Genomic DNA, 22435 nt, shown 5'->3' with positions numbered 1-22435 from the left:
GATATCAAAAGCCTTTGGCAAGTATTTTAATCTTCAAGTTGTGGAGCATGCAGAGCTTAAAAAGAGGACTAGAACAACCCCAAGAATGTAGTGAACAGTAAAAGGCATTACCCAAGCAAATAACATGATGGCGGCAGACCATGTCAGTGCAATGGAGTGCACAAGCCAAAGAATTTAGTGCAGAATAAAAATGAGGATGAGAAGCAGCTGGAAGGCTTAAACATAGATCTTTTTGAAAAGCCAAACCATTACTCAAACTGTAACAGCAGGTGGCAGTGCTAAACCATCTAGCTTGGATTGAAGGTAAAATAGTAGACCATTCCAAGCTGAGAGCGGACAATGAAGCCGCAACTAGCACATAAGCCTCAGGGAGCTGAAGATTTATAAGCTCAAAAATTAAAAACATGAGAAATGTTAAAAACATGTCCCCCAATGTGACTCTCTCACATGAGCAAGGGCCTGTTATGAATGAAATTTAAAAATTTTTATTTAAATTTTATTTTCTGTTGGGAGCCTCAACCCACCCATGGATGAGGTTTCCTAAAAAATTCAAAGGTTGCTTGCCCTTTTCACCTGCCCGCCAGCCGTAAGTTTGGATGGGCAGTGAAAAATTTCATTTAATTATTACTTTAATAGGCCTGTTAATTGTTGGCGGCTGCACTGCTGACTCCCGCGCAACTGGACTGGACTAGCCAAATAAATACTTTGGCTACAAAAGTAGGTCAGAGGCTAGGAATTGTGCGATGAGTAGCCCATTTCCTGACCACCCCCCCGCCCCCCCCCCCCAAAGCCTGTCCACTATCTGCAACGCACACGTCAGTAGTGTGATGGAATACTCGCCACTTGCCTGGATGAGTGCAGCTCCTACACCACTGAAGAAGCTTGACACAGTCCAGGCCAAAGCACCCTGCTTGATTGGCACCACATCCACAAAAATTCACTCCATCCACCGCCAACGCACAGTAGCAGCAGTATGTACCATCTACAAGAGTACTGCAGGAACTCACCAAGGGTCCATCGACAGCACCTTCCAAACCCACCACCACTACCATCTAGAAGGACAAGGGTAGCAGATAGATGGGAATACCACCACCTGGAAGTGCTGAGCACTGCAGTGCATGTTTCATGTTGGCTGGCCGTTAATTGGTCAGCCAGAGCGAAATCCATGTTGGGGCCTGATGGCAGGTGACGGTCAGCTTGGTGACCGCTCCAGGGCCTGCTCGCCGCGCCCGGCCAACAATGGCAATTCTGCCCTATATATATGTATTTAGAACTGTATTGAACTAATTAAAATTCATTAAATGTCGATACACTTTAAAATAATTATTTTTGTTGTTAAAATGAATAATGACAAGAATTTGAGAAGCTGGGTTATTCTTTGAAAAGTTGAGTATTTTGATCAACTTTTTCAGATGATGAGTTAAATATTGTTTTCTGTAATTAAGCAATTCCTGATTTAGAAAAAAATTGAATACAACACTCACAGCAACAGTAGAATATGATGATAAAAATAATATTAACAAAAAAATAATGCATCAGCAATCGCTTCTTAACCAACTGCTTGGTATTAATATAGTTTATAATGAAAAAACAAACTAGTTTTTGAAAGTTATATCCTATGGCAATGATTAAAAAAGAATCAGAAACACAACAGTTTTGCATCAGAAATGTTGTGATTATATATATTGTACGTGTAAGAGAAACATTAAAACAGTTTCATTTGACTCAGCAAAGTTGGAAATGAAACATGTGAGCTTTAGATGACACCAGCTCTTAAAAGCTCTGTGGATTCTCATCCTCTCATTTTCTTTTTGTCACAGAACAATAAAAGTGAATGAAGGCAAAATGAAAAGAATGAATGGCACATTTGTCAGTATGAATGCTGGTGTTTCTGTGCAATGTATATGACATGCCTTTGTTCCTTTTTTGCTGAAATACAGTTCTCTCATTAAAATAACAAAAGCATTCTCTACCGTGGCCTTTCAGTATAGCGTATAAATACCACACTGTATGAAGCAGTAACAGACAGTCGAATCCAACTGTGAAGTCAAAATGGGAAAGGTTGAGCTGCCCATTGTATTTTGCATATTCTGTTAACTATTTTATAATAAGTCAAAACTGTTCAAACTATTGGTTAATTTATATTTTATTCCCTCAGATCATCTTCTATGAGGACAACAACTTCCAGGGTCGGCACCATGAGTGCAGTACTGACTGTGCTGACCTGTCCCCTTACTTCAGCCGCTGTAACTCCATCCGTGTTGAGAGTGACTGGTGGGTGATGTATGAGAGACCCAATTACATGGGATACCAGTATGTTCTGGGTAGGGGAGAATATCCTGACTATCAGCGCTGGATGGGATTCAATGACAACATCAGGTCTTGTCGCACCTACCCACATGTAAGTTGCTAGATGGAAAATATTTTCTTCTATGATTTATCTTGTTGGGCCATCAGTAGGCTTTCGTTGCCAGCTGTCTTTAAACACTTCCATTCTAATTTCTTCATTGTTTTCAATGAAAATCTTTTAATCTTTTACTTAACAGCCCAGGGACAATTTATGCCCCTGAAGGTGAATTTACATTTTAAGTTAAAAGCTAGCTTTACATTATTGCTGAATCACATAATTGTGTCTAAGGTGCAGGGATAGAGAATAGTATAATACTCTGAACAGTGATTGTAAGGCAAAGGCGGGATTTTCCAACCCTGCCGTGGCGGAACCCGCCACAGGGGATTCAGTGGGTCAACCTAAAGTCCACTGACTTTTGGCGAGACCAGAAGATCCTGGTGGTGGGTGGCTCCGGAAAGTTCTGGCCAAAGTCTTGTTGCAGGCTTACTGGTCATAGAAAATGCCTAATTGTAATTGTTCTGGTTTATTTATCTCTGTCCCATTTACAAGGGAGAATGATGTAGTGGAGCAAAACTTTTTCCGCAGGTCATCTGCTTAATCCAGAGTGTCCTACCTGTGGCCTATGGGCTACTTGTGTGACGAATGCTCTGGCAGCATGGCCCAAACAACTGTTCTTTTTGTGCTTGCATTTCTTACTCTGTGCTTAGACTTGTTCGAGTTTTGCAAGCCAAGAGGTTTCCAAAGGATCATTCCTACTGCTGTTGCTCCCTGGTAGATAGTCCTAACTTGGAAATTCTTGTTAGTGACTTGAGGTATGAAGATAGGAGGGATACTGATTTGAGCCTTATATCTGCCCCCCAAGGATCTGCAATAATCACTTTAACTGCACACAAATAGAAAAAGCATAGAAATCTCTGAATGATCCCTTTTGTTAAGTACTGCTGTTTTGCTCCTTTAATGCCAATGAGGAAAAGAAAGATTTAAAATACAATACCAGTGCCATTTTACTGAGAGCATTCACTGAAACCTTGCCTTAAAAATCTCCCAGTTATGAAAACACAGCTCCTGAAAACTGTCTAAAATCAGCTCCAAATTCACTATAAATGTTACACTGCGGATCAACAAACCCACCAGCAGAAAGGAATATAGTCAATATTGGTATGGTAGCAGAGTGGTTATGTTATTGGACTAGTGCTCTGAGGTATGAGGCAAATGATCCAGAGGCATGAGTTCAAAACTTACCTTGGCAACTGGCAAATTTAAATCCAATTAAACAAATTTGAAATAAAAAGATGAAAGCAGTAATGATGACCAAGAAACTACCAGCTTGTTGTAAAAATACGTCTAGTTCACTAATGTCCTTTAAGGCATGCCTGGCCTGGGTCTGACTCCACACCTGCACAAGGTAGTTGACTCTTAACTGCTCCTCTGAAACGGCCCAGCAAGATACTCTGTTGCATTCAAGTAGATTGCACACCACCACCTTCCCAGCGGCAATTACTGATGGGCAATAAATGTAGGCCTTGTCAGCAATGCCCACATACTGTGAATGAACAAAAAAAAAGGAGCTACAATATCCTAACTGGATCAAAAGTTCCAAATATTTTAATAGTTAGCTTATGACTTACTTTAATGATTAATAACTTAATCTATTGCTTCATCTTATTCTAACCTTGTGCTGCTTTCAGCAACCAGTTTTCTGAAGTATGTTGCATCTACATTAGCAGCCATACCATTGTTATTTCTATTACAGTACAGGGGTGATTCTTACAAAATGAAGATTTACGAGAGGCCTGACTTTGGAGGACAGATGATGGAATTCATGGATGACTGTCCATCTGTCTATGATCGTTTCCGTTACCGTGACATTCACTCCTGCCATGTGACGGATGGTTACTGGATCTTCTATGAACATCCCAACTACAGAGGCCGACAGTACTTCCTGAGACCCGGTGAATACAGGAGATTCAGTGACTGGGGAGCCTCTTGTTCAACTATTGGATCCTTCAGGCGAATGAGAGATTTCTAAATTACTGCTGAAATGCTGAATATTATTTTATTGAAACATTACTGAGCAGAATAAAATATGTTTCACTGCATTATCATCTTTATTCATATTTTTCTGATTCTGATAGAATTAGTTAGAAGTGTTTTCCAATTTTTTTCCCCAATGTGACCCCCATTTTAATGCCCCAGTCTTTGTGTGATCCTGGTGAGGTGTTAGCTTCAGCAGCTGGGGTTGGGGGAGTGGTGGGTGGTTAGCTCCTGAGCAGGAGTGGTGGGGGCTGGGGTTTAGCTTCTGAGTGCTGGTGGGTGGGGTGTGTTGGTGATGGAAGTGCTTAGTGTGGTGGAAATTGTTTAAACTGCAGCTTTTTTAAGAAAAGAAACGTCCACCTTTCCACAGGCTTTTTTTGCACCAGCAATCTGGCCTCAAAGATCAGTCCATTAGGCCATGCCCATCAATAGAAAAAATGCGAGGCTTTAAAGGGGACTCACAGCTATTAGCATTCAGTCCAAGCTCCATGGCAGCCATTGTTGCCTCAAAGCTTGCGAACCCAAATCTCATCTTGCAACCCCACTGGGGGTTGCAACCCACATCTTGGGGAGCCTCGATGTAGAAAATTAATTACATTGAGGTAATTAACCTAAAAGATAATATTTTATGTTGTAATTTGGCTTGACGAACATTTGGTGGAGTAGCTGCTTATGTAAGGACAGTGATTACATAATTCTCTTGACTATAAGAAAGTGCCACAACTACGTCATAAAACTCACTTTCAATTTTGTAAGTAGTTCTTTATTTCATGGAATGTTCAGCTTCACTGCTCCTTCAGTCACCAATAGTGGACCAGCTCCCATATTTGGGGTAGATGATTGGGCATGGCATGACAACCCACAACAAATCTTGCTCATTTCAACAATTACTGAACGTAGCATGATTAGCTGGCTGTGCAATTCGGCTTAAAATATCCCAAAGTCAACATCTGAGCAATGCCACAACAACAAAATTACTTGGCCTAATATAATTTATGATTGGATTGACCTGGATTATCAAGTACATTGTTATGATCTCCTTATAGACTGATAATTTAAAAAAAAATTTGAACTTCCAGTGAATAACTGAAAGGATGACATGAAAAGACTTCATGTGTTAAGTCTTTTATGATAACAAAGAAGCAACATTACCTAAACACTATTTCAGCAGGCAACATATACTTTAAACTACAGAACAGAATTTCCCCTTTAACTTTTACCACAACGAAAAACCCCATGCTACAGTTATACTTCATTCCAGCCTTTTACGTAGACATTCAACTCTCCCTAAACCAGTCCAAAGTGATCCTTAGCTCTCAAGGGTTTACTTCCATTCTTTTTCTTTTTGAGCCTGGTAATTTTTAACCTCAGGAGTTTTTTTTCCAAAGTTTTTTCCTGGAGATTCTCTCTCTATCTCAAGTTAGGTGAATCTTTGAGCCTCATTCTAAGTGCTCACGAATTTGGTCTTTTCAGTCTGAGTGTGAGTTCCCATCCGCATTCCTGTGCGCTGAACCAAAAGGACTGGTTGCATCTAGCTGCTCTCTATTGTTTCTCTCTCTCTCTCTCTCTTTCATCCTGGCGGACTGACTTGTCTGTGAGTTTCAGGGATATCCTTTGGAAGGCCTGTAAGCCAATTCTACAAATGACCCTTCCCCTCTCAAAGTCCATTTCCATGGCATTGTGAATCTCATGGGCCTTGTATCCAGGTAGAAATGCTAATTAGCTAACCTTTAGACTCCCAACTCCATTGTATTTTAAAACTAAATAGACAGCTAAAGCATAACTGTTTACAAAACCTGACATTCTGAACATCTTGATGGGACTTTGGAGATGAACAGTCAGCACAAAAACAGAATTACCTGGAAAAACTCAGCAGGTCTGGCAGCATCGGCGAAGAAAAGAGTTGACGTTTCGAGTCCTCATGACCCTTCGACAGAACTAGGTGAATCCCAGGAAGGGGTGAAATATGAGCTAGTTTAAGGTGGAGGGGGGAGGTGGGTTGGGTGGGGGGAGAGAAGTGGAGGGGGGTGGTGTGGTTTTAGGCAAAAGCAGTGATAGAAGCAGATCATCAAAAGATGTCACAGACAACAGAACAAAAGAACACATAGGTGTCGAAGTTGGTGATATTATCTAAACGAATGTGCTAATTAAGAATGGATGGTAGGGCACTCAAGGTATAGCTCTAGTGGGGGTGGGGGAGCATAAAAGATTTAAAAATAATGGAAATAGGTGGGAAAAAGAAAAATCTATATAATTTATTGGAAAAAACAAAAGGAAGGGGGAAGAAACAGAAAGGGGGTGGGGATGGAGGAGGGAGGTCAAGACCTAAAGTTGTTGAATTCAATATTCAGTCTGGAAGGCTGTAAAGTGCCTAGTCGGAAGATGAGGTGTTGTTCCTCCAGTTTGCGTTGGGCTTCACCGGAACAATGCAGAAAGCCAAGGACAGACATGTGGGCAAGAGAGCAGGGTGGAGTGTTGAAATGGCAAGCGACAGGGAGGTTTGGGTCATTCTTGCGGACAGACCGCAGGTCAGCACAAACGCTTCTGTCATTGTCTACAAGTGTACCTTTTTTGCACCTTCTTCACAGCAAAACAACCTGGGCTCCTCTTCAACCTTTAACACTTAAAGTACCTAGGTTTACTGTCAGATGAAAAGTCATCACCCTAGTGATGAGGTTTCAAAAACACTGTTCAAAATGTAACAACTTATAAAATTTTGCATATTTTAACAACTAACTTACTACAAACAGTGTGAGTAATATTCTCCCTCCATGCTGGCACATTTTGTCATTATTCAGTCGGTTTTGGCACATCACAATGTTTAAACTGTATCAAGCAAATGCATCTAACAATTGAGAGCTCAAGTCCCCTTTATGCAGATTTTAATGTGGAGGTCACTATTGACCGAAAACTGAACTGGACCAGCCATATAAATACAAAAGTAGGTAAGAGGCTGGAAATTCTGTGTTGAGTAATTCACCTCCAGGCTCCCCAAAACCTGTCCACCATCTACAAAGCACAAGTCAGGAGTGTGATGAAATACTCTCCACTTGTCTGGATGAGTGCATCTCCAACAACACTCAAGAAGCTCAACACCATCCAGGATGAAGCAGCCTGCTTGATTGTCATCCTACCCACCTTAAAGGTTCACTCCCTCTACCACTGGTATACAGTTTCAGCATTGTGTATCATATACAAGGTGCACTGCAGCAACTTGCCAAGACTCCTTCGACAGCTCCTTCCAAGCCTCTGACCTCTACTACCTTGAAGTGTAAGGGCAGCAGACTCAAGGGAGCACCACCACCTGCAAGTTCTCCTCCAAGTCACATACCATCCTAACTTGGAATTATATTCCTGTTTCTTCACTATGGCTGGGTAAAAATCCAGAAACTCTCTCCCTAACAGCACTGTGGGCATAGCTACACCTCATGGATTGTACAGGTTCAAGAAGGCAATTCACCATCAATTTCCTGGGGACAATTAGGGATGGACAATAAATGTTGGCCTTGGCAGTGATGCTCACATCCAAAAAATGAATATGTCATATCTTTACAGACAAAATCACTGCTGTGTACAACATGGAGGATGGTTAAAAATGAAAATGGTTTTGTCTGTTTTTTCTTATATAAGTGAATACCCAAATAGCTATGAGATGACGCTATTCCATTCCTCCCTCCTTAATGAAAAGGTTACAATACAATATTTCCAGTGTACAACTTTCACTTGTCTCTGTTTTCTTTTAAATACATATACATATCCACAATAGCAATTTCTATTATCGTAATCTTTTTCTTTGTTTTCCTTCATTCCCTATTCAACTTAACCACTGGAATAAAAGCAAAATACTGAGGATGCTGGAAATCTGAAATAAAAACAGAAAGTGCAGGAAAAACTCAGCAGGCTTGGCAGCATCTGTGGAGAGTGAAACAGGGTTAACTTTCAAGTCTTTATGACTCTTCTTCAGAGCTAGATCACCAGGTTATTACTGTCAGTGGTGGAGGGAGTGAATGTTTGTGGATGGGTGCCAATCAAACAGGCTGCTTTGTCCTGGAAGATGTCAAGTTTCTTGAGTGTTGTGGGAGATACACTCATCTAGGCTAGGGGAGAGTATTTCATCACACTCTTGACTTGTGCTTTGTAGATGGTGGACAGGCTTTGGGGAGTCAGGAGGTGAGTTATTCGCTGCAGGATTCCTAGTCTCTAACCTGCTCTTGTAGCCACAGTATTTATATGGCTAGTCCAGTTCAGTTTCTGGTCAATGGTAACCACCAGGAAGTTGATAGTGGGGGATTCAGCGATGGTAATGCCATTGAATGCCAAAGGCCGATGGTTAGATTCTCTCTTGTTGGAGATGGTTATTGCCTGGTACTTGTGTGGCATGAATGTTACTGGCCACTTGCCAGCCCAAGCCTGGATATTGTCTAGATCATGCTGCATTTGGACATGGACTGCTTCAGTATCTGAGGAGGTGCGAATGGTGTTGCACATTGTGCAATCATCAGTGAACATCCCCACTTTTGACCTTATGATGGAAGGAAGGTCTTTGATGAAGCAGCTGAAGATGATTGGGCCAAGGACACTATCCTGAGGAATTCCTGCAGTGATATCCTGGAACTGAGATGATTGACCTCCAACAACCATAGCCATCTTCCTTTGTGCTAGGTATGACACCAATTAGGAATCCTCCTGATTCCCATCGACTCCAATATTGCTAGGGCTCCTTGAAGCCACATGATCAAATGCTGCCTCTAAGTCATGACAGTCACTCTCACCATACCTCTGCAGTTCAGCACTTCTGTCCATGTTTGAACCAAGGCTGTAATGAGGTCAGGAGCTGAGTGACCCTGGCAGAACCCAAACTGAGCACCAGTGAGCAGGTTGTTGCTAAGCAAGTGCTGCTTGATAGCACTGTTGATGACCCCCTCCATCACTTTACAGATGATTGAGAGTAGATTGATGGAGCGGTAATTGGCCGTTCCTTTACTGTCACTCTTCCTTTAGTTGTTCCTTCACTGTTGCTGGGTTAAAATCCTGGAGCTCCCTCTCCAACAAGACTGTGAGTGTACCTACACCTCATGGACTACTGCAGCAACTCAAGAAGGCAGCTCACTATTGTCATGACCACAGATCATGCCCCAGGCTACTTACAGACATATTGAACTTTTAAGTAAGTCATGTGTTTTTAAAAAAAGGACATAGAAGCAAAAGCTGGCCAAGACTGAAATTCCTGTGTGGGTTACATTTGACCAACTAGTCCAGAAAATGGAATGTCGCACTTAAAAGGTGTGACATGGCCTACTTCAGACGGAGACACTTCAAGGGAAAAGATGCAATGCAAAAACTGTAATGTCCTGTGGTTGCGGAGATAATTAAAACTGATTACCACTTTAGCAGAAAACACCTCCTGTGAGTTTTATTCCAGTCTGTGGATTTGGTGTGAGTTGAAAAGAAGGAAGCTCTGGATGAAAGATCTATTCCCTTTCAGGAACACACAAGAAAAGGGGTTAAAAAGCCAACAGCAACCCTAGTCGTGTGTGCTAGTTTTGGTGTTCCAGGCCTGGTGTGAGAGTGTGTACTATGGCGGTCACAGCTGAAGAACATCAATTAGGCATCCCTGCGCTTGTAGGTAAAAAAATTCTCTCTGTGTGCTGGGAGCAAGTCACAAGTCAGCAAAGCGACAGTTGAAAATGAAACAGGGCAACTCCTTTCAGCTAACCTGCTGAAACAAGAATCTCCAAACAAACTACTCAACTATCCAAAGTTAACTCTACCGGAATCACCCAACTTAATGGCCACAACGTTTCATCATCTACTCCTCACGGATCAGCCAAAGACTGATTTATATATCTTTTATAACTTGTATTTCTGGACTCACTTCTCATTTCTAACCTGTGTGTATGTGTGTTGCATTTTTTTCTTTTCTCGTGTTTTCGCAACTAATAAACTCATTTTTTTTTTTGACTCAAGAAAACCTGATCAAATTGGCTCCTTTTAAAACATGAATGCATGTAGACTGGGAAAAGGTATCCAAGAGGGAAGGGATCCTTTTTAAATTAACCATTTTGCCTCCAACTGAAAGGGTTGAATAAAGAAAGGGAGCCAGTTAATTTCCCCTCACCTGGGAGCATAACAATTTGGGGGAACGTCACCTAGGGATCAGTTGTAACACCATCCACTTCTCAAGGGCAGTTAGGGATGGGCAATAAACATTGGCCTAGCTAGCGATGTCCACACCTTATGAATGAATAAAAAATAACCTCGTCAGTCAACTACTATTCAGACTGCTGGGAGTTAGACCAGCTGGAGTCAATGACTACCAGTGAGATCATCGAACACCTGAAAGCACACTTCAGTTGTCATGGCATTCCCAACATTATGATGAGGAACAATAGCCCTCAATTCATGAGTGAAAAATTCAGGCACTTCATGAATGATTAGGAAATCCAGTACTACACATCATCTCCACAGTATCCCCAGTGAAATGGAAAGGCTGAGGCAGTGGTGAAAATTGCCAATGGGATCATCAAAAAATCAATAGATCAAGCACAGATGTGTTAGCACTCATCAAGTGAAGAGACACACCTACCGGAAGCATGGAAAATATTCCAGTCCAGTACCTAATGTCACGTTGTACCCAGACTATGCTTCAAACAATAGAAAACTACTGAAGCCAGAAGTAGTAACAGGAGTGAGTGACAAGATCAGGCTGAGATGACAGAAAGCCAAACTCCACTTTGACAGAGATGGCAAATTATTGCCAGGATTAGGAGTTGAAGAGTAGGTTGGAGTGAAAACATTCAACGTGCTCAACAAAAGTTATTCCATACGGTGACTTGGCACCTTTTCCTACAGCAGATGTACTGAACCAGGAAATTTCCCACCTTGGGAGTGAAAATTCAGCCCTCTGTGTTCAATATGTGTGTAGGGACAGACAAAATTGGAACAGCCTGCAAAGAACAAACAGTTTTTGCTCATGTGTGATGATTTTTTTTATGGACTATGTATGCCGAATAACTTGCAAATGATAGGGCACGCCATTTTTTTTTATGCATTGGAGAATGTTTGGATAAATTCCTTTGTACACTGTTGCTTGTCCTACATAAAATAACATCAGAGGTCATATGTGTAAGTAAAAGTTATGGGCATAAGCAATATTACACACCATGTGGAACAATGATGATGTGATGTTCATGCTTAATTGAACAGAAGTAAAAATCTGTGAATTAGTTAATTGCAATTAGTTAATATCTTACATTTCTGAACCCAGTACATCAACAGTTTACAATTCAGAGAGATAATTTTTCATTCATGTTAAATAAGTTAGGATGAAGCTAGAAGACATCAAGATAAAGAAGCTGACAAGAAGATGACTCATCACAAGCATCCAGAATCACCCAGCTCTACAACTGCCAATCTATTAAAAGGAAGATGCCAGGGTTTCATCAATAGATGGATAATGGGAAAGTGGCAGGTGGAATGTACCTTCCAGGTGCCTGCTTTTGCTCATGGGAGGCCTTAGCCCTTATTTGAGATCACAGTACTTTTGATGTAACTACCATGTAAGTAAGCAGATCTTCTAATATCTGTATAACCCTCAACTCCCTAACTCGACAATTGTTATCTAGTTCATGGGCTTTGATTAATCCATGCTTGACTACTTGTGGAGAAAATATTCTACTTCAACTCTTGCTCAAAATTTGTGAATTTTGCAATTGTTCAGTGCTCACTGCTCAAACTAAAAGTATACTAACTTCTCTTTCTTATCTGTGCTATTTGTTATTCTGAAGTGTATTGTTGCCCTAGTTTTCTGCTTTTGCAGAATTCCACCTCAAAATTGGTGGGGTGGAAGTTTTCTCTGCTCAACAACTCACCCCTGACCCTGAACAATGTTCTTGGGCTGATATAATTTGAATATTGCCACTTGGTTCTTGGTGGAATTTCTGCCTCTTTCAAGGAACTCACTCAGTAGTTTTGACTCAGTGTTTACAAAGGAAAGGGAGGATGTAGATATAGTAGTCCAGGAGGAACACTGTGAGATATTGGATGGGATAGTCATAAAGAGAGAAGAAGTACTTGAAGGGTTGAAATCCTTGATAGTTGATAAGTCACCAGGGCCAGATGGATTGTTTCTGAGGCTGCTGAAGGAAGTCAGGGAGGAGATAGCAGATGCTCTGAGGATGATTTTCCAATCTTCACTAGATACAGGGGAGGTACTGGAGGACTGGAGAAATGCAAACATAGTTCCATTGTTTAAAAAGGGATCAAAGGAAATGACAAACAATTATAGGCCAGTTAGTCTTACATCAGTGGTGAGTAAATTAGTAGAATCAATCCTGAGAGATTGGATTAACTGTCATGTGGAAAGGCATGGACTAGTCAGGGATGGTCAGCATGGATTTGTTAAAGGAAGGTCTTGCCTCACAAATTTGATTGAATTCTTTCAGGAAGTGACAAGAAGGGTTGATGAAGGTGGTGCAGTGGATGTTGTGTACATGAAAGTTAGCAAGCCATTTGACAAGGTCCCATATGGCAGATTGGTCAGGATAGTAAAAACCCATGTGATTCAGGATAATGTGGCAAACTGGTTGGCTTTGTAACAGGAAACAAAGGGTAATGGTCGATGGATGCTCTTGCGAATGGAAAGTTGTCTCAAGTGGTGTTTCACAGGGCTCGGTGTTGGGACCCTTGCTGTTTGTGTTATATATTAACAATTTGGACGTGAATGTTGGGGGCACGATTGGGAAATTTGCAGATGACACAAAGATTGGCCGAGTAGTGGATAGTGTAGAGGATATGATAGCCATAATCTCCAAAATGATATAGGTGGATTGGTGGAGTGGGCGGGAAAGTGGCAGATGGATTTTAGCATAGAGAAGTGTGAGTTCATACATTTAGGGAGGTTAAACAGTTACAGGGATTACAAAATAAATGGGAATATAGTAAGAGGGGTAGATGAAGTGAGAGATCTTGGCGTACAAGTACACACAGGTCCATGAAGGCAGCAGTTCAAGTTGACAAGGTTGTTAAGAGTCATATGGAATGCTCTCCTTCATTGGCAGAGGTATAAAATATAAAAGTAAGGATATAATGTTGGAATTGTATAAAACACTGGTGAGCCAACAGCTGGAGTACTGTGTGCAGTTCTGGTCACCACATTACAGGAAGGACGTAATAGCTCTGGAGAGAGTGGAGAAGAGGTTTACAAGAACGTCGCCAGGGTTAGAAAAGTGTAGCTACGAGGAGACATTGGATAGGTTGAGGTTATTTTCCTTAGAACAAAGAAGGCTGGGAGGTGACTTGATTGAGGTGTATAAAATTATAAGGGGAATAGATAGAGTGGACAGGATAAAATTTTTCCCTTGATGGAGAATTCTAGAACCAAGAGACATAGATTCAAGATAAGTGGCAGAAGGTGTAGGGGGGACATGAGGAAGAACTTTTTTATGTGGAGGGTAGTGGGTGTCTGGAATTCGCTGCCCAAGTTGGTGGTAGAGGTAGAAACTTTAAAGCTTTTAAAAAAGTACTTGGATCTGCACCTAAAGTACTGTAAGCTGCAAGGCTATGGCTGGGTGTCCTCAAGCTGGCATGGACAAGATGGGCCAAATGGCCTCCTTCTGAGCTGTAACTTTTCTATGGTTCTATGGTTCTAGTAGGTTGTAAATGCTTTGCACAGCCTTAGCTTCCAGGGCTGGTGCTAAAATTATTTCTAATTTTAAAAAAATGTTCCCACTCTTAACTTTATTTATTTTTTTATTTATTCTTTTATGGGATGTGATCGTCGCTGGCTAGGTCAGCTTTTGTTGCCCACCCTAATCACCTTTGAGAAGATGATGGTGAGTCACTGCCTTGAACTGCTGAAGTTCATGTGGTGTCTACACACCCACAGTGCTGTTAGAGAGTGCTGATTATCCATCCATTTAAGGTGTGGATGCATCCGCTGACCCCCATCAAATAGAATGGAAATAAATCTGTAGAGATAGCATAACTCCAGTGCAACAACTTGCTCCATATTGCAAAATTATTTCAGGACTAAAATGCCGAGGACCAGGATAAAACATGTCTTCATGACAGCAGTGGAAAAGCATTGAGAAGTGTGGCAGAAGCTTTAAACCACCATAATTAACTTTGTGATGTCTGCATAGACTTTGCTTCTGCTGAGGCCAATTTTATTCAGTTTCCCATGCCTGTTCTACATTAATCTTTGGAAAACACATAGGAAAAAAAGTTTTTTTTTAAAGAAAGAAACAGGGAACTAAAATTAAATGTATGATCTCTTCATCACATTCAAAAGAGTTGGACATTCGACATTTTAGATGCCTCTCATGCCACTATCTCTGAGAAGCATCATGAACTCTCTATCCTTCATTTATTCGGTGACAATTAAAACGAGGTAAAAGCAAAATGAAAAGATCTGATGACTGGCCTTTAACTACATATACTGGAGTAGCTTTTGCATAGTATGGGACATCGCTATTGTCTTTTTTTTACTGATGTACAGTTCTGAGTCATCAGAATAATAATGCATTCTTTACATTGACCTTCCAGTCCAGAATATAAATACCATTCTGTAGGAAACAGGGGCACATTCAGTGAGCAGTTGTCTAACAGTGAACTCAAAATGGGAAAGGTAAGGTTCACACTTTCAGTTCACACATATTTTCCATTTTTATACAATGCAAAAGTACCTCACCTTGTTAAATTATTGATCTATAATTCAACTGTTTCCCACAGATTATCTTTTATGAGGACAGGAACTTCCAGGGTCGGCACTATGAGTGCAGTACTGACTGTGCTGACCTGCACTCTTACTTCAGCCGCTGTAACTCCATCCGTGTTGAGAGTGACTGGTGGGTGCTGTATGAGAAACCAAATTACATGGGATATCAGTATTTTCTGAACAGGGGAGAATATCCTGACTACCAGCACTGGATGGGATTCAATGACAACATCAGGTCATGTCGCACCTACCCACATGTAAGATACAAATTTGATCAAATTGTTTGTTGCTTACGTGATTTATTTTTCTTCGCACTGATATTTCCTCTCTTAATTAATGATATTTTATTAAACTGGACATCTCCTTCATCCAATGGCTGTATCAGGGAAGTTTTAATATTGGTGCCATATCTCAGACACAAAACTAATAGATTGCATTGACTGCAGGTGTTGGTTGCAGTGATGCTGATGTACTTATCTATAGCCACACACTATATTTACCCCAATAGCTTTTTCTATTCCTGTTGTTGATCTCCACATCATGGCAAGATGAAATGGAAATGACAGTGCAAATGTTCAATTCAACAGGCTATCTGGGGAGAATGCCACTGACTATCTCTCCTCAGTCCAAAAAAACAGCCATTCACCCCGTTGCTGGTTTCTATCCCTTAACCAATTTTGGGTACTTTGGCCACAGCTGTTTTTGATACACGTTAATGACTTTCATTTGGGAGGGCACGGGACATCATTTTTGAAATTTGTAGATGACACGAATTGTAATCAATTGGAATTAGAATAAACAATGAGGAAGGAAGTTATGGATCTGCAGAGGCTAATGGAATGGATGGACAAGGCAGATGAAATTCAATGCAATGAAGTGTGAGGTGGTATATTTTGGTTGGGGGCATGAAGAGAAACCATACTTACTAAATGTTACAATTCTAAAGGGAATCCAAGAACACAGACCTGGGGATGTTTGTGCACAAATCTTTGAAGGTGGAGGGCAGGTTAACAAAGCAGTTAATAAAGCATTATGAGATCCTGGGCTTTATAAATAGAGGCATAGAGTGTATAAGTCAGAAATTTATACTAAACCTATATAAAAACTAATTTGGTCCCAACTGAAGTATTGTATCCTGTTCTGGACATCACATTTTAGGAAGGAAATGAAGGGTTTGGAAGGGTAGAGATGAAATTCACTAGAAAGACTCCAGGGGAGGGAGACTAAAGAAGCTGGGGTGACCCTCCTTGGAGCAGAGAAGAATAGAGGAAATTTGATAGAACATGAAGGCTATCTAGAGTAAATAAACACAAACTATTTCCAACTATTGAAGAGTCAATAACTAGAGATTTAAAGTGATTGGCAAAAGAACCAGAGTTGACATGAGGAAATTTTTTTTTCACAATGTTACAATCTCTGTGGAGACCAATAACTTTTAAAAAGAAATTCAAACATCCAGTGAATAGCTGAAGGGATGTTACAACAAAATTTCACATTTTAACACTTTTACTGTAACAAACAAACCAAAAGTAACAATGACTAAACATTTTTTCTTAGGCAACTTATACTTTAAACTACAGAAGTAGTTTCTCCCTTAACTTTTACCACACCAAAAATCCCATACTCTGATTATGCTTCACATTAGTAAGTAGACATTTTATTCTCCCCAGAAGCCATCCAAAGTGATTCTTAGCTCCTAAGGGTTTACTTCTGTTATGTTCCTTTCTCAGCCTGGTGAATTTTAACCTCAGAACTGTCTTTCATAGTGAGGACTTTTCCTAGATATTCTCTCTTTAGCTCAAGTTAGGTGAATCTACCAGCCTCATTCTAAATCCTTGCGATTTTGGTCTTTTCAGTGTGAGTGTGAGCTCCCACCTACATTCCTGAGTGATGAACAATAGAGACTGCTGCCTCTAACTGATCTTTCTCCCTCTCTCACTCCCAGATTCTGGCAGACTGATTTGTCTGTGAGTTTCAAGTATATTTTTTGGAAAGCCTGTAACCCAATCCTACAAATGGCTTCCTATGAACCCTCCCCTCTCAAAGCCCATCTCCATAGCAATATGAATCACACAGATCTTGTATTCAGATAGAATTACTAATTAGCTACCCTTTAGACTTCCAATTTCATTCTCTCTTAAGCTAAATAGACAGGTAACGTATAACCATTTACAAAACCTGACATTCTGAATACCTTCCTGGACTTTGGAGACTAACAAGCTAACAATTGTAAGTACAGATGATTCTGCCATTGTCTACAAGTGTGAATGCCTTGCACCTTCTCCCCAGTAAAAAAATAGCCCGCCCATTTAACCTTTAACAATCAAAGTACCCAAGCTTTCTGTCAGTAGAATTCAGAACATGTCAGATGATACCCCATCATTCCTCCATTTCATCATAAATTAAGTATACAGCCCAAAATCATAACACTCTTACAAACTTTGTATTTGTAACAACGGCTGGGATTTTCCGGCCCTGTTGCAGGCAGGACCTGCCGCGGGCAAGGTGGCGCCCCAGCCAAAAGTCCATTGACTTGTGGCGGGACTGGAAGATCGCGGCGGCGGGTGGGTGCGGAAAATCCCACCGAACAGGTTTCAGGGTCATTGCCTGATTGGCTGATGGATATAAATTGAATAGTTGACTTCAAAGGGTAATTGGTTAAATACTGGAAGGTGTGAAAATTACAGCAATATGGGGAAAGACGGGGGCCATAGGACTAATTGAATTGCGATTGGAAAGAGCCTGATGGCTGAATGGCTTTTTGCTTTGCTGCACTATGCTATGATTATCTCTCATTCTATATTACAGTACCGAGGTGGAAACTACAGAATGAGGATTTATGAGAGACCTGACTTTGGAGGACAGATGATGGAATTCACAGATGACTGTCCATCTGTCTATGATCGTTTCCGTCACCGTGACATCCACTCCTCCCATGTGATGGACGGTTATTGGATCTTCTATGAACATCCCAACTACAGAGGCCGACAGTATTTCCTGAGACCCGGTGAATACAGGAAATTCAGTGACTGGGGCGCCTCTAGTTCAACTATTGGATCCTTCAGGCAAATGAAGGATTTCTAGACTGGTGTTGTAAAGCATTACCTTGTGTTGCCAATGATTTTCTGAACACAAATAAAGTAAACACCATTGAGCTATCTATCAGCCTCCTGCATTTTTTGAATTTTCATAGCCATATTTTTCTAATAATTTCATCAGAATGATTTGACTTGGATACAACAAACTAATAGTTATAGATTATATTAAAAAAATCCTACAAATGATAATTAGAAAGTTTAAACAAATTGGCTTGGGAATGTTCGCTGATGATTTCACAATGTTCAGCACCATTTGCGACTCCTCAGATACTGAAGCAGTCTATGTCCAAAAGCCACATGACCTGGACAGCATTCAGGTTGGGATGATGAGTGACAAGTAACATTTGCACCACACAACTTCCAGGCAATGACCATCTCCAATGAGATAGAATCCAACCACCTCCCCTTCACATTCAATGGCACTGCCATTGCTGAATCCCCCACTATCAAAATCATGGGGGTTACCATTTGCCAGAAATTGATCTGCTCTAGCCATATAAGTACTATGGCCACAAGAGCAGGTCAGAGGCTGGGAATTCTGTGGAGAATAACTCACCTCCTGACCCCCACAAAGCCTGACCACCATCTACAAGACACAGGTATGAGGGAATACTCATGACTCATCTGGATGAATGTAGCTCCAACAACACTCAAGAAGCTTGACACTATCCAGGACAAAGCAGCCTGTTGATTGGCACCCCATCCACCGCATTCAACATTCACCCGCTTCATCACCGATGTACAATGACAGCAGTGTGTACCATCTACAAGATGCACTGTAGGAACTCACCAAGGCTCCTTCAACAACAACTTCTAAACCCATGACCTCTACTATCTAGTAGGACAAGGGCAGCAGACACATGGGAGCACCATCACCTGCAAGCTCCCTTCCAAACCGCACATCATCCTGACTTGGAAATATACCATTGTTCCTTCGTTATCACTTGGTCAAAATCCTCAAAAACCCTTCCTAACAGCACCATGAGTATACCTACACCACATAGACAGCAGTGGTTCAAGAAGGCAGCTCAATAGCAATTAGGGATGAGCAATAAATGCTGGCCTTGCAAGTGAAGGCCACATCCTGTGTAAGAATAAAAAAATCTTTATTTATTATATTTCTAGATATGTTTAAAATGATATACCAGTCAAATAGGTGCATTGTATCATTGGCCAGGACGTTTCATTGGTTGGGCGGGCTTGGCAGGAGTGGTTGTGGATCTGACTGCCGCCTGCGATCGGCTCCGCACTGTGATTTCACACAGGTGGGCCAATTAAGGCCCAGCATGGAACGCGGGCCATAGTGCTGAGCACTACCTGTGTGGGCAGGGGGAAGAGGGAGAGTCGGGTCCAGTGTTATTTTGCGCGTGCGCGTGAAAGAGTGCTTCAATCTCCCTGAGGCACGGAGCTGTAGTAAAAATTTAATGAAATGTTCCCTCATGTGACTGTGTCACAGGAAATGGGATATGTTTTCATTTTTCAAAGAAAGTTTTTATTTAAGTTGTATTAGCTTTAGGAAACCTCATCCCGCTTGTGGATGAGGTTTCCTGAAAAATGTAAAGGCCGCTTGGCATTTTCGCCTGCCCACCAACTGTCAGGTTGGACAGGCAGTGTAAATTTGAAATTAATTAGTTCCTTAACGGCCTTAATAGGCCTTTCAATTGTCAGCGAGCGTGCAGCCAACTCCGGCACATGCCTGCCAAATGAAATATCACGAGACAATGCGATGACCGATGTCATTGCGCGTCATTTTACATTCTAGCATGTAGGGCCCGCCCCTGCAGGCCGAATGTAAAATTCTGCCCATTGTTTTTACAGTCTGGTCATGGATGCTTTAAAGGTATTTCCCCAAAGTAACCTGTGAACAATGTATTTATATGTGAGCGTGTTTACTTTACCCCTGGAATGAGTAATTCAATTTTTAAAAAATAACCCAACAGTATTGCTCTGGAAATTATTTAAGAAAAGATAGTTACCAACACAGACACATGCAAAGTTTAGTTACAAATGAAGATAAAATGATACTCATTGATCTAAATCAAGGTTAATCCTTATTAGGGTACAGGCCTGATATGTTTTGAAGTCGAGTTGTTGCTTTGTCTGGAATGAAAATCTTGAGGTTGTAGTGTTGTCTCTGCAGCTGTGATGGCTTGCACTGTCGAATTACTGGAGGTTGCTTTAACAGGTAAGCTTAGTTGGTGTAATCAGGGTTTACAGAGAGGAGAGAAGGTTCTTTCCTTCTGGTTCTGTTGGCTTGGCACATTCAAGCTATCCAGTTACTTACAGCAGAAGCTGTGGCTGTTTCTAGATACTTTACTCTGTCTCTCCCTGCGTGAAGCTTCTTTAAGATCTGCCAGCTTCCTGCCTTTTTCAATGCTTTTTGCAGATAAGCTAAGATGGCCACTGTTATGTGACCTGTACAAATGCCATCTCCCTAAAACGGCTCTTCTCCCTCCTGTGGTTCTTAACTTCTGTCCTGGTCAAGGTACAATTCACATTCTTACAATGAGGCATCACCAAAACTTCGTTATCTCCTGGATGAGACCACAATGAGCCAGAATTAAATTAAGGATTGTGTTTTGTCCTCTGGGAAGAGGAGACCAAGTCTGAAATCCACAATTCTGTCTGGTAGCTTGCAGCAATTCTGAAACAGTCTTTAAACTCAGTCCAAGGTTTTTCTTTAAATGTAACTTTAAAACAGTTTTTCTAAAAAAAATTGTAATTTCATAACTGTGCACTGTAACATATTCAAATGACAATTTGCATTAACATAGCACCATTAATGTGATAAAACATTCAAAATTATTTCAGAGACAAAAAATAATCAAGGTGGGTTTGGGGGATAAGATTTCCAAAAGGCGTAGTCAAGCTTTAGGGAAATGCTTTTGAAGGAGGGGAGAGCAGTTGAATGACTTCAGAGAACAATCTGGGCTGGGGGATTTACGGAGATAAAAAAAAAATCTCTGAAGCTCAAGGTGCAATGGAACAGAGTGTAAAGGGAGACAAGGGTAGGAAGAGTGAAGAGCAAACTGTTACAATTTGGACCACAACCAATACTTTTTTCTTATGCATGCCTCAAAAGATAGCTTAACCAATGTCAGTTGTGAATGGGTTGTTATAAGCTTCCAGACAAACAACCTACACTTTTACCACTGGGTCATTCTGTAAATAGTCCACTGAAAAGTACTGATCTCTTCGATAGGCATAGGAGATTACAGGTAAACAGGATATCGGCAGCTAAACTATTACTTCACTAAAGCAATTAGATCCAATTCTAAGAAATGTAGTTATATAGAAACAAGATAAGTCAGTAGAATTAGAGCAATATAATGCTTACATCCCTGATAGTTTAAACTGATCTTTAAGACTAGCATAAAATATTTAGAATCCTTTGAGTCTATTTTCCAAATCCCCTTAAATTAACGTTGAAAGAACACAATTGTCTACAGCCTGGATTTTGAAATCAGCACTGCAAGGAAGGGACTAAACAGTTGAATCATGTGGAATAAAGAATCAGACAACAACTTGTGTATTTATTGTAGCTTAAGCATCAGCCAAGAACAGAGCGGTCAACCAAACCAGTTTCAAATACATTATTAAAAATCTTGAATCTTCAAATGGGCAGGAAGACAACAAAGTAGGACAGGTGATGAACAGTGGCAGATATTTAAGGAGATATTCAATTCCTCCCAAGTAAAATATATCCCAATGAGGAAGAAAGATGGTAAGAGGGAGAAAAAGCATCCATGGCTAAGCAAGGAAGTTAAAGGTAATTTAAGGCAAACACTAAGGCATACCAAATTGCAAAGGTCAGTGGCAGGCTGGAAGACTGGATCAACAAAGGGTTACTAAAAAAAAAATAAAAGAGCAAAGACAAATTATGAAAGAAAACTAGCGCAAAATGTAAAAACTGATAGCAAAAGCTTCTACAAGTATATAAAAGGAAAGAGAGTAGCTAAAGTGAATGTTGTTCCCTCGGAGGATGAGACTGGGGAGCTAATAGTGGGAAACACAGAAATGGCAGAGATGCTTAACCAATACTTTGCCTCAGTTTTCACAGTGGAGGACACTAGCACCACCCCAATAGCAACAGGTAGTGCAGAGGATATAGAGAAGGAGGAACTTAGAACAATCACTATCACTAGAGAAAAAGTATTGAGGAAACTATTGGGATTAAAAGGTGACAAGTCCTCAGGACCTGATGGCCAAGATCTCATGGTTTTAAAGGGAGTGGCA

The 22435-nt window shown here is 40.9% G+C and overlaps 2 protein-coding genes across 2 annotated transcripts; both read left to right on the top strand.

The window, feature by feature from the left end:
• Nucleotides 1-2052: 2052 nt before the first annotated feature.
• Nucleotides 2053-4379, top strand: LOC121284903 (gamma-crystallin S-1-like). Its single transcript, XM_041200785.1, has 3 exons — nucleotides 2053-2061; nucleotides 2159-2401; nucleotides 4104-4379. Exons 1-3 carry the CDS (start codon nucleotides 2053-2055, stop codon nucleotides 4377-4379), a joined length of 528 nt encoding a protein of 175 aa, XP_041056719.1.
• Nucleotides 4380-14987: 10608 nt separating this feature from the next.
• On the top strand, nucleotides 14988-18185 carry LOC121284891 (gamma-crystallin M2-like). The gene is made up of 3 exons (XM_041200756.1): nucleotides 14988-15011; nucleotides 15116-15358; nucleotides 17910-18185. The coding sequence occupies exons 1-3, from the start codon at nucleotides 15003-15005 to the stop codon at nucleotides 18183-18185; spliced, it is 528 nt and encodes a 175-aa protein (XP_041056690.1). The 5' UTR covers nucleotides 14988-15002.
• The last annotated feature ends 4250 nt before the right edge of the window (nucleotides 18186-22435 follow it).

This window comes from Carcharodon carcharias, chromosome 12, assembly GCF_017639515.1.
Source record: "Carcharodon carcharias isolate sCarCar2 chromosome 12, sCarCar2.pri, whole genome shotgun sequence".
NCBI lineage: Eukaryota > Metazoa > Chordata > Chondrichthyes > Lamniformes > Lamnidae > Carcharodon > Carcharodon carcharias.
The sequence above is the reverse complement of the archived record's forward strand: the minus strand, read 5'-3'. Positions and strand labels throughout refer to the sequence as shown.

What these genes read in the sequence shown, in the direction of transcription:
- LOC121284903 (XM_041200785.1), top strand. An exon ending in CTTGTCGCACCTACCCACAT is followed by an intron (nt 2,402 to 4,103) that starts GTAAGTTGCTAG and finishes TTTCTATTACAG; the next exon opens with TACAGGGGTGATTCTTACAA.
- LOC121284891 (XM_041200756.1), top strand. An exon ending in CATGTCGCACCTACCCACAT is followed by an intron (nt 15,359 to 17,909) that starts GTAAGATACAAA and finishes TCTATATTACAG; the next exon opens with TACCGAGGTGGAAACTACAG.